General features: G+C 38.4%; 3 protein-coding genes across 3 annotated transcripts; 1 reads left to right on the forward strand and 2 right to left on the reverse strand.

Moving 5' to 3' along the window:
* Positions 1–1,867: 1,867 nt before the first annotated feature.
* Positions 1,868–2,650, reverse strand: LOC139863667 (uncharacterized). Its single transcript, XM_071852277.1, has one exon. It carries the CDS (start codon positions 2,648–2,650, stop codon positions 1,868–1,870), a length of 783 nt encoding a protein of 260 aa, XP_071708378.1.
* A 167-nt stretch (positions 2,651–2,817) lies between these two features.
* Positions 2,818–5,182, reverse strand: LOC139863668 (uncharacterized). The gene is made up of 2 exons (XM_071852278.1): positions 4,145–5,182; positions 2,818–3,882 (listed from the first exon to the last, which is right to left on the reverse strand). Exons 1-2 carry the CDS (start codon positions 5,180–5,182, stop codon positions 2,818–2,820), a joined length of 2,103 nt encoding a protein of 700 aa, XP_071708379.1.
* A 2,395-nt stretch (positions 5,183–7,577) lies between these two features.
* On the forward strand, positions 7,578–9,846 carry LOC139864952 (glucan endo-1,3-beta-D-glucosidase-like). The gene has a single exon (XM_071853507.1). It carries the CDS (start codon positions 7,581–7,583, stop codon positions 9,621–9,623), a length of 2,043 nt encoding a protein of 680 aa, XP_071709608.1. The 5' UTR covers positions 7,578–7,580; the 3' UTR covers positions 9,624–9,846.
* The last annotated feature ends 2,534 nt before the right edge of the window (positions 9,847–12,380 follow it).

Genomic DNA, 12,380 nt, shown 5'->3' on the forward strand with positions numbered 1-12,380 from the left:
GATTTACAATTAGACATACCTATAAATAACCATATACACTCGATCGGACACGATGGGCCGGATATTTATAAGTATTAATAATCGTTCATTTAACCGGACACGGGAATGGATTAATAGTCAATGGACTTATTAAAACATGGGTGAATTATATACAAGGAAAATTGGTGTAATTATAGTTTAAGTCCCCAATTAGTTGGAATATTTGACTTCGGATATAAGAATAATTTGACGAGGACACTCGCACTTTATATTTATGACTGATGGACTGTTATGGACAAAAACCAGATGGACATATTGAATAATCCAGGACAAAGGACAATTAACCCATGGCAATAAACTAAAATCAACACGTCAAACATCATGATTACGGAAGTTTAAATAAGCATAATTCCTTTATTTCATATTTCATCGCACTTTTATTTACTGTCATTTTATTTAATTGCACTTTTAATTTATCGTACTTTTTAATTATCGCAATTTTATTTATTGTCATTTAATTTATCGCACTTTAATTTATCGTTATTTACTTTACGCTTTAAATTAAGTTATTTTTATTTTTAATATTTTACATTAGGTTTTAACTGCGACTAAAGTTTTAAAATCGACAAACCGGTCATTAAACGGTAAAAACCCCCTTTTATAATAATAATACTATTTATATATTTACAAATATATTTTTAAATATAGCGTTAAACTTGGCTAGCTCCCTGTGGAACGAACCAGACTTACTAAAAACTACGCTACTGTACTATTAGGTACACTGCCTATAAGTGTTGTAGCAAGGTTTAGGTATATCCACTCTATAAATAAATAAATAACTTGTATAAAATTGTATCGTATTTAATAGTATTTTGTAATAAAATTACAACTATTTTGTATACACCTCTACGCACATCAACACTCCTCCCTCAAATAAATTGAACCCACTATATTAATTAAATAAATACATGTACAACTTCAAAAGCAAAAGGTACCTGTGATTATTGCATCTCCCTCGTCCGCATCGTCCAGAAATGTGCTGAAAAAGGACGAAAATGAGAACGAGTGAGCTAGGCGGCGGCCTGGGCAAAGGCTGGGCGGCCGTGGTGCCATCAGAACCCAGCTGGGCGGTGGCATGGGCTGGAGGTGGACGGGACCGTTGAGAGCACTCTAATATATGACTGTATTTTCTTTGATGGAAACTTAGTTGGCACTCTCAAATACATCCTCTTTTTTTTTCTTCTTCCGAAAAGCAGAAATATATTAAACTCGAAGGGCTAAAGGGAGACCAGCCCAATACAATACATGAATACAATACACGAACTTAAGGCTATCTAAAGCCTAGCACAATATACAAACACAAACACGCTAGTTATGGAGTATATAAACACAAACACAAAGTCATAAGACTGCACCTGGAAACTGTCTCAAATTTACACTAATTGAAGAGATGTGAAAATCCTGCTAGTTGCAGAGTGGGCAACTCACAAGCCATATCTCAAGCATGATCAGTTAAGAAAATAGAAGGAGACGTAAGCCATTGTAGCCAATCAATCTTCCCTTTTTTTAGTCGTTGTGAAACCCACTCGAAGGACATAAGTTGAATTTCCATTAGTGCGTTTACCCCGATCCAAGATTTATTAGAGAAAACTTTATTATTACGGTTTTTCCATATTAGATACACAGTCGTCCACTCTACCGCTTGCCATAATTGACATCCCAAAGGGGATAACCTCGCAGGGGTATTACCCCGAAACGCATTACTAATGCTGTAATTTAAGGTACTTCCAAAACCCCACCACTTGTAGACACGCTCACACACATCCATTGAATTTTTACATAGTAAGAAAGTATGATCTAAGGTTTCGGGATCCTCATCACATAGAGGTCATAAAACTGAGTTTAAATCAATACCCCTTTTGTCTAATTCAACATGAACCGGGAGTCGTCGCCTAAGTAACCTCCACATAAAAACCTCAACTTTTAATGGAACAAAACGATTACGTATTGTTTCTTCTTGTACCTGAAGTGTTATCAAGTCAAGGGTGCTTTCTTCTAAAAAATTTGAGAGTACCTTTGTGTTAAAAAGACCGTTGCTCGATAACTTCCAATGCCATGAATCTTGCTGTTTATTTGATTTGGTGTATGCTACCAACCTGTTAATTAAATCAGCCATCTCATCTTGTACCCGACCTGAAGGATTGCGCTCCCATTTCCAATTTATGATGCAGCCTTGATCACCCCATTCGACCCTATCTTTAACCGCAACACTTTTTTCCTGTTCCAGGTGGAATAATCTCGAATATTTTACCTTCAGCGGAGTATCCATTAGCCATGTGTCATCCCAAAATTTAGTTGAAGAGCCATCGCCAATCTTCCTGATGAAGGAGTCCCTGAAACATGTAACAATTTTCTCGATCTCCCTCCCTACACGAACAATGTTAACCCACACCCCACCCTTGCCTTGCGTCCTGAGTGAGTCAGAAGCGTTAAGCAGCCCACCCGACCCGTGAATAGAGGTGACAATTTTCGCCCAAAACGAATTAGGTTCATTTTTAAATCGCCACCACCATTTCCCAATTAAAGCTAGATTTTTCCCTTTTAATGACCCAATATTTAATCCCCCAAACCCATAGGAAAGAATAACATCATCCCACTTAACCCAAGACATTTTTTCCCCCCGCCCACCCCGCCCCAAAAAAAATTTCGTCGAATACCCTCCAGAGAGTTGATGACGCTCGTCGGAGCACGAAAGAGTGAGAAATAATATAGCGGTAAACTATTTAGGACCGATTTAACTAGGGTTAGCCTTCCACCAAATGAGATCGAACGTGCTTTTCATTTCGAAAGTTTCGAATTGAATCTATCAACAACCGGTTTCCAACTCTCTACTCGATTCATATTGCACCCAATAGGGATTCCAAGGTAATTGAAAGGGAGTTCACCAATCTTACAGTTCACGCGCTTTGCCATTCTTTCAACTTCTTCTTTTATAACCCCCATCCCGGAAATAGAACTTTTATGATAATTCACTTTTAAACCCAATACTTTTTCAAAGCATTCAAGAAGTTTCATCAAGTTGCAAATATTTAACCTACTCCATTCACCGATAAAAATTGTGTCGTCCGCGTATTGGAGGTGCGAAACCATAACTTTATCGGCCCCCACTTTGACACCTTTAAATAACCCTTTCTCGACCGCGTTCTTTGTGAGAATATTCAGCCCCTCAGCTGCAATGATGAAGAGAAAAGGCGATAATGGATCGCCTTGTCTCACTCCTCTTTCAAGCGTAAACTCGTTAGTAGGGGAGCCGTTGACAAGTACTAAAATCGAAGCGGACTTAAGACATGCCAATATCCAACCTCTCCATTTTTCACCGAATCCCATCTTTTCCATTATGACCATCAAAAAATCCCAATCTAGACTAACAAAGGCCTTTTCAAAGTCTACCTTGAAGATAGCACTTTTCTTTCGATGTTTGCTCAAAAAGTCGACAGTTTCATTTATAATAAGCGCCCCGTCTAGAATGAATCTACCTTTAAGGAAAGCGCTTTGCTCATCACCGACAATATATGGAACCACTTTTCTTAGCCTGATGGAAAGTATCTTCGCGAGAATTTTGTAGTAACAACCAATTAAGCTTATCGGTCGAAAGTCACTAAGACCTATCGGATCCGACTTCTTTGGTACAAGTGTAATAAAAGAGGCATTGCAACCCTTCGATATTTCGCCTTTAGCCCAAAACCACTTGAGTGCGTTAATAAGATCAACTTTTATGAGATCCCAAAACTTCTTAAAAAATTTAAAATTGTAGCCGTCGGGCCCGGGAGCCTTCGAGCTACTACATTCACATATTGCTACAAACACTTCTTTCTCAGTAAATTCTTCTTCCAACTTATTAGCCTACAGTTCGGAGATTTGTCTCGGAGAGAAATGTTGACCAGACGCAGACATTCTCAAATCATTGGTAGCCTTTTTTGCAAAAAAACGACTTAAAGTGCTTGAAAACTTCCACCTTAATTTCAACAGGGTCTTCACTCCAAACACCCTTTATATTCAACCCCCTAATATTTCGCTTATTATACCTTCTATGAATAAGAGAATGGAACTATCGCGTATTTTCGTCTCCTTCTAAAACCCATTTTGCCCTCGATTTTTGTTTAACCATGTCAGTCTTAATTTTCTCCTTGTCAAGCCATCTCCTTCGGGTCTCCATCAATTCGTTCCTTTCTGTCACACTCAAGCATCTATTTTTAGCTTCAATCTCCCATTTTGTTGCTGCATTGCATAGATCATGGATTTCCAAGTCAAGATTCCCAAACAGTTCGATACTCCACTGTCTAAGTGCAAGCTTAACATTACGCATTTTTATTCTGAAGATGTTATCCTTCCTCCACCCAACAACATTTTGGTTCCAAACATTAGTTATTATCTTGCTCGCGCCATCAGTTTCTATCCATTCGTCGAACACCTTTATAGGTTTAGGGCCGAAGTCGATAACTTTATCACGAAGAATGATGGGACAGTGGTCTGAAAGATCTCGTTCAAGTGCCACAACAGAGATATCTCCCCACATCAGCCCGAATTCATCCGAAATAAGAAATCTATCTAGTTTACTAAATTTAAGCCCGTTGTCGCAAATTCTTGTATACTTCTTTCCTGCCAGTGGGACATCCACTAAGCATGAGTTATTTATGAAATTGTTGAACCACTTCGCCCTTCTTTCGCTAAACTCACAGTTCATTCTTTCCGATTCATTCCTCACCTCATTAAAATCTCCACATATCACCCACGCCCCATCGTGTGAACCCACGAGCTTTTCCAATGCCAACCACATTCTTAGTTTATTTGAATCATCTTGCGGGCCATAAACATTCACGATAAAAGAGTCAGTATTCATGTTTAGCCATCTTCCTTTAACAGCTATAAAAAAATCCTCATGAATCGCATGTTCAGCCACAAAAGAGTTTTTATCCCAAATAATTAACATACCACCCGATTTCTCGACTTTTTCTTTTTGAATAAACCCAAAATCGTCCGATCCCCAAAGCCTGTTTACCCATTTATCATCAACATACTTACATTTCGTTTCCTGAAGTGCCACCACATTTGGTTTTTCGCGCATAATAAGTTTTCTACAGCCCCCTACCTTACTTTCCTTACCCTTCCGAAAGCCACGAATATTGAGAGATATAATTTTCATCTAATAATTATCTAGCGAAAAAAGAAGAAGACAAATTTAGACCTGACTAGTTTCAAGTCCAATTTACCTCGCAAATTCCTTCAATTCTACACTGCTTTCCGAGCTATCTTTTTTCTTACTGTCTGACCTCGACTTTTTCTGTGACTTGGAACCCCTTGAATGATTGCAATTTGAATTCCTTTTTGAAGTGTTGTGGTTCCTTGATCCTTTTTTCTTTTCCCCCTTGTGCTTCGATTTTGCCAGGCACTTAGCTCTCATAATTTTGGATGACGCTCGCCAATTGCCTAAACTTTCCCAAAGATCATTATTCCCCTTTTCTCCTCTCTTCTTTCGATTGTTGGCTGAGATCTCTATGTTGACACCATCATCACATACGTCACCAATTAAAGTTTCTGCATCAGTTTCGATCATGGTTTCAGGAATAGTTTCACAGTCCCCATCATAGAGCGTTTCAATTTCATCTTCAATTTCAGCAGAGAGTCTCTCGTCATCTCCCTTCTCGCTCGTATCTCTAGATTTATCACCATTTGTAACTTCTTCTTGTCTCACACCATTTGATCTATCAGCATCTTTACTGGGCCTTTCCTTTACTGTTGGCCCGTAAGTGTTTCTTTCATTGGGATCTTGATTGGGCTTAAAATTCCCTATATTGTTTTCAAGGCTCAAATCCTCAACATTAATATTGGGATTATTTCCACCATTGGGCTTTGCCTTATTCCCAGGCCCATTTTCAGCATCATCATTGATGGGCCTATTTTTCAAATTGTCTGAACCGTCTTTTACCCCATCATCACATCTTTCTTTGTTGGAATGTTTGAAATTTGAGCTGCTATTTTTTGTTTCTTCCAAAGGTGTCGGCTGCCTGTCTTCACACCGTTCCTTGGAAAAAGTAGGACTGCAATCATTAGTGTTGTCTTTCCCCACACATCCCGAGGCTTCGTCATCGATTTGTTTTCCACCACAATTTTCTCCGACTACTCTGCCTTTTCCGTCAGGGCAGAAAGTTTTCCGATCAACATCAAGTTCGACTTCATCACTCAATATTTCATCATCGGTTTTTTTAGAACTACCACCCCAATCACTGATTTCTGCTTGCTCCACATCAACATCAACTATGTCTCTTAACTCTTCCATAACTTTGACATAATAAACCTTATTGCCTGCTCTCAGATTGACTGTGGCATTTAACATGTTGACACCCCAAAGCTTGACTAACACTCTACCCTTCACCAGACTCATGCTTTCTTCAAAGTTGCAGTTTTCCATATCATATATTTTCCCCCACCATTCAGCGATTTTGCGAAACGTTTTTTCCGACCAATATCTCACTGGGACCCCCATGATGTTGAGCCAAGTTAGCCTCCCAGAAGTAGTATAAGGTGAGTCACCTGATCGAATATTCGCTAGCCATCGTCTTATACAGTGGTTCTCTTGACTCATGATGTTTTTCATTGTTAACTCATCTTCAAAGATCACCATGATATCAAGTCCTCCTAGATATTTGATGTCAATTTTTTCTAGGCCTTCTGCATTACAAAGTGACCTGAATTGATCTAGAAACTCTAGTTTTTGGACCTCCCCAATTAAACATCTTTTTAGTAGCATCTAATTATCATCATCTTCTGGAATGTTAACATTGTGCTCCACTGTTGTCTCTAATGGGTTATTCGTGCCTCTCTTTTGCTGTAATACATCCCTAAGGTCACCTTCTTCAGCGTGATCCTTTCTCACCTTGTTGAACCGAGCCATACCGCCATAGAGAACTTCGCTAAACTTACGTTCATCTCTATATGCTTGTCTAAAGGTACTTTGTCTGCCGGTAGTTGCTTGGTCCTGACAATCTGCCTTTCTCTCTTCTGCCTTCCTCTCTTCTGAACCTGTTGAAGATCTTGTGGAAGCTTTAAAAATTCTGATTTCATGTCCATCAAAACGAATTTTCCTTAAACTTAGCAGCAGAACATCACCATCTGGTATCTTATCAAATCTGACAAACGCAAATCGTTTGCCATTCCTAAGTCTTTTCTTGGCCATATACACGTCTTTAACCCAACCATACGGTTTGAATATATTCCACAAGTCGACCACCCTCCAATCTTCCGGAAAATTGAAAAACATGAACGATTTCAGATGATTTCCGTTATACCGCGAGTTAGAAGCCGCATAGTTACCGCTATAAAATACTCGATCTCTAACTTTTCCGAATGATTTTTGTTCCTCACTTATCTCCATCGGTATTTCTCTTTTTCTCTCACTAGATGTTCACTCATTCTCTCACTAAAAGAGAAAATCAAGCAACAAAGTGATTCATATTATCGATCTCCGTAAAACAACAAATCAAAACCCCTATAAAACCCCCAAACAACTAATTCCGTCAACTAATCCCAGCTGAACCACCACCATGAACAGCCGCTCGCTCCAGCCGTTCACCTTCCCGGAGACCCGATCCACTGTCCTACCCGACCCATCATCTTTCTTCTCCCCAGACCTCCTTTCATCCCCACTTCCCACAAACTCATTCTTCCAAAATTTTGTCCTAAAAAATGGTGATCAACCTGAATATATTCACCCATATCTGATCAAATCATCTCTATCATCACTTTCTATCTCTTACCCATCTCTCTTTTCAAACACTTCTTTCACATACCAAGTCTTCAACCCGGATCTCACCATATCCGTTTTCAATAACCCAAACCCGAATCAAACCCATATCATATCTTCATTTGATGATCTCAGTGTCACTTTAGACATTCAACCCAATTTAAGATTCTTTCTTGTTAGAGGCTGCCCCTTTTTAACTTGCCAAATCCTAAAAAGCATCAAACTTTACATCTCAACTATTCATGCGATACTTGATTTTGCTTCAAATTCTTCCAAAACTAAGTTTACAATCAACCTTAATAATGGTCAAAAATGGATTTTGTATTCATCTTCACCTATTAATTTGACCCATGAGGTGTCCAGCTTGAAATCCGACGACTTTTGTGGAATTATTCGAATTGCCATATTGCCAAATTCGGATTCGGGTTTCGAATCGGTATTAGATAGGTTTAGCTCGTGTTACCCTGTTTCGGGTAAAGCTGTTTTTAGTGAACCATTTTGTGTTGAGTACAAATGGGAGAAGAAAGGTTGGGGGGATTTGTTAATGTTAGCTAACCCTCTTCATATTAATCTTCTTGATGATTGTGAAATTAGGGTTCTTGATGAATTTAAATTCAATAGTATTGATGGTGAGCTTGTAGGTGTTGTTGGAGATTCATGGGTTTTGAAAACCGACCCGGTTTCTATAACTTGGTATTCGATTAATGGCGTTAAACAAGAATCGATCCCCCAAATCATAGATGCACTTGTGCAAGATGTTCAAGGTTTGAATTCGAATTCTATTGAAACAACATCATCTTACTTTTTTGGGAAATTGGTAGCTAGGGCAGCTAGGTTAGCGTTGATAGCTGAAGAAATTTGTTATCTTGATGTAATCCCAAAAATTAAAAAGTATTTAAAGGATACTATTGAACCATGGTTAAACGGAACTTTCGGTAGTAACGGTTTTTGGTATGAGAAAACATGGGGTGGGATTATAACGAAACAGGGGTCTGTTGATACAGGCGCAGATTTCGGGTTTGGTGTTTACAATGATCACCATTTTCATATCGGTTACTTTCTGTATGGAATCGCGGTTCTTGCTAAGATCGATCCCGTTTGGGGACGAAAGTATCGACCTCACGCGTACTCTTTAATGGCGGATTTCATGACATTAAGTAGAGGTGGAAATTCAAATTCGAATATAAAGTATCCTCGTTTGAGATGCTTCGATTTATGGAAGTTACACTCATGGGCTTCGGGTTTGACCGAATTTGCAGACGGAAGGAATCAAGAAAGCACAAGTGAAGCTGTGAACTCGTATTATTCAGCTGCGTTATTGGGATTGGCGTACGGAGATACGCATTTAGTTGCGGTGGGATCTTTGCTTACTGCAATGGAGATACACGCTTCTCAAACATGGTGGCATATTAAAGCGAATGACGCACTTTACGCTGCAGATTTCACGCGTGAAAACAGAGTAATGGGAGTACTTTGGGCGAATAAAAGAGACAGTGGGTTATGGTTTGCACCGGCTGATTGGAGAGAGTGTAGGTTAGGGATAAACGTGCTGCCATTGTTGCCGATTACCGAAGTGTTGTTTTCGGATGTTGAGTATGTGAAGCAGCTTGTGAATTGGACGTTGCCGGTTTTGGGGAGAGAAGGTGTTGGTGAAGGGTGGAAAGGGTTTGTGTATGCGTTAGAAGGTGTTTATGAAAGTGAGATTGCGCTTGAAAAGATTCGAACTTTGACTGGTCATGATGATGGGAATTCGTTGACTAATTTGTTATGGTGGATCTTTAGCAGGGATGATTGTGAAACGGGAAGTGGTAAACATTGTTGGTTTGGTCATTATTGTTGTTGATTGTTCGATCTAATGTGTCAAATTTTGTTATTGTTATCCGTTGATGTTTGTAAAGAGATTGTTTTACTTGTTTGTACCAACTATTTTGTACTGTGGAACTATGGCTTTTAATGATATGGATATATAAGATATGGATTTGAGGTATGTGTTTTTAGTGGGCCTGTTTACTTTCCACTCAATGATCTGTGTACAGAAACAGCTCTTAATTCAGGCGAAAAAAAGTAAACAAGTGTTGTATGTAAGTTCAGGGTCTGTGTTTATGATATATTCAAAATACTTTGTATCATGTATGTATCATAGAAGATGTTGCAAAACCAAAATTTAAGTGGTTTCTTGTAGGATGAAGAAGAAGAAGCTGAAAGGACATCGACGAAACGATATCGATGATAAGAAAAAAAAATCCAGCAACGGTATGACATTTTTCATTAATTTAGAGTCATATGAAATAGATATAGCAATCAAACAATAACATGACAAGTCACAAACATTAAACATAGCATAACATGTTCTTCATGATGTTTGTGTTGACTTATCTTTAAGATCACTAACATCTTTCATGTCTCCATCTAATAACAATGTGGAAGACTTGTTCAAAGTCGGCCCCACGTTACCTAATACTTATACACTAATCTCTTTATCTGGTCCCACACACGACCCTACTATTTTCTCCATCTTTTCACAAAAACCCCACTTTGATGATCAAGGCTTCCACTCTGTTACTGTTTGTGTAAATGATGAACAATATTAGGTGTTATTCATATTCATATTATGTATATTACTTTACTATTACTAATATAACTAATAACTAATCTTATTAGTTATGAATAGTACTATTTAACATTTTATTTTTTACACACCCAACCCTCTAACTTTCATTAAAATACAAATCGAACCCCCCCATTTTATAGTACTATTTACTTAATATTCCATTTTTCACACACCCAACCCCCTAACTTTCATTAAAATACAAATCGAACCCCCCCATTTTATACCTATATTCTAAAATATTATTTATCCCATCACTAACACTAAAAAAATTGAATAATAACACTCACCACGCTATTACTGTGCTACTTTTTTTTTTGTCTCAAACGATAAAAAAACAACTTTCATAAAAGGAACAACCCTTCAATGCTATCAAAAAAAGTCGAAAAATATTCTTTTTTACAAAATAGATCAACTAACTTTAAAAAAAAAAAAAAAAAAACCCCCGAACGCTAAAAGAAGCAACTTTCACAAAGGAACAACCCTTCAATGTTAGATGTCGAATTTTTTTTATTTTCTTTTACAAAATAGATCAACATTTTTTTTTTAACTCGCATTCAAAACGGAGCCCCGGGCGCGAAGCGAGGGCTCCACAACTAGTTATTACAATAAGGAAAAATATATTCATATTTGGCAATTTTTTAGGGTTTCTCTTAGCCCACTCTAGCTCTAACCCAGGTCGGAAAAGTGGCGAAACTGAGACGAGTCGGTTGGACTTTGAAACGACTAGTTAGTCGAGTTGGGGATTAGGCATTTTTTAACATATATGTATTTCACTATAATATATCAAACATAAATATTTCAAAGATATTTATATGGCACAAAACCTGAGTATAAAAATATTAAGAATTTGACCTAACTTTGACCAACCTTAACTTTGACCGCCTCATACCGGCTTCGACCAGAACTTTTAACGTTGACTGAGTTATTAGAAGTTTTTGGGCAAAACGGTTTGATGAAAGCAAGCAAAAGCTTTGTAAGCGTTTTGAAGATGATACGTATGTATTTCAATGAAAATCTGGTAGTAATGTGGAAGTTTTATTCATTCTCATTTGGAATGGGTCAAGTGTTGATTTGGGTCAAAATGCTGAAAATTCTGGTGCCTGGCAAATGTACGCCGCGCACTATAACTGGAAAACAGAACAGAACTTTTGTACATTAATGCACGCTACGCAGATTTTCTAAGTGCTACCAAACCGGTTAGTCGGCCGAGACGGCAGCCGTTTTGTTCTAACTTAAATTGGTGCTGCATTTGTATTAGCATTTGAATCTTCCTTTAGTGATTTTAGTACTTGCTGGAACTCTGTGTTCGCTGAACTGTTTGGCATTTTGGTTTGATTAATCAATAATTAGTTTGGAATTATTCCCAGATCATGAATTTTGAGATACGGGTGGGGTTTCTGTGCCTGATTATTGACTCGTCAATCATCAGTTCAATTTCGGGTTGATCTTTGTTGTTCTTCAAACCCCTCTCCACCTCCTCCTACAGCAATTATCCGTCCCCACCACCTCCTGAAAACGTTCTACCACCGAAACATTCTTCGCCAGGTCAGCAACTATCACCCCCTCCGCCATCTTTCTCAAACTCCTCCATCACCCCCTCTAACTTCAACATCATCACCTCCTTTTTAACCAACCCCAGCCAATTCATCCACTACCGGAGCCCCACCTGGTTTTCAGCTGCATCTTTACCCACCGAGAAGCCAACTGCACGAGCGATGGATACCAGCACAAGTGGCACAGTAAATGGTACATCGGCCTTGTTTTTGGGTTTATCACACTCAGTTTCTTTGTGCTTGCTGTTTGGTTCAAACAAAGGATCAAAAGACGATATGGGCATCCTAATGTTTACCACACCCTTAATTACCATCTTCATGGTAGTTTTCGGCTCTATAGAGCATTTGGGATGATTTGTATTCAAACTATAGTATAATCTTTTTTTTTTTTTTTTTTCCTGTGTTTTTCCTTTGTAGGTGAAGGCATGCCTGATAT

This window comes from Rutidosis leptorrhynchoides, chromosome 8 (assembly GCF_046630445.1).
Source record: "Rutidosis leptorrhynchoides isolate AG116_Rl617_1_P2 chromosome 8, CSIRO_AGI_Rlap_v1, whole genome shotgun sequence".
Lineage (NCBI taxonomy): Eukaryota > Viridiplantae > Streptophyta > Magnoliopsida > Asterales > Asteraceae > Rutidosis > Rutidosis leptorrhynchoides.

What these genes read in the sequence shown, in the direction of transcription:
- LOC139864952 (XM_071853507.1), top strand. Translation starts at nt 7,581, where the DNA reads ATGAACAGCCGCTCGCTCCAGCCGTTCACCTTCCCGGAGACCCGATCC.
- LOC139863667 (XM_071852277.1), bottom strand. Translation starts at nt 2,650, where the DNA reads ATGTCTTGGGTTAAGTGGGATGATGTTATTCTTTCCTATGGGTTTGGG.
- LOC139863668 (XM_071852278.1), bottom strand. Translation starts at nt 5,182, where the DNA reads ATGAAAATTATATCTCTCAATATTCGTGGCTTTCGGAAGGGTAAGGAA. An exon ending in AGAAAATTAAGACTGACATG is followed by an intron (nt 3,883 to 4,144) that starts GTTAAACAAAAA and finishes TCCGAACTGTAG; the next exon opens with GCTAATAAGTTGGAAGAAGA.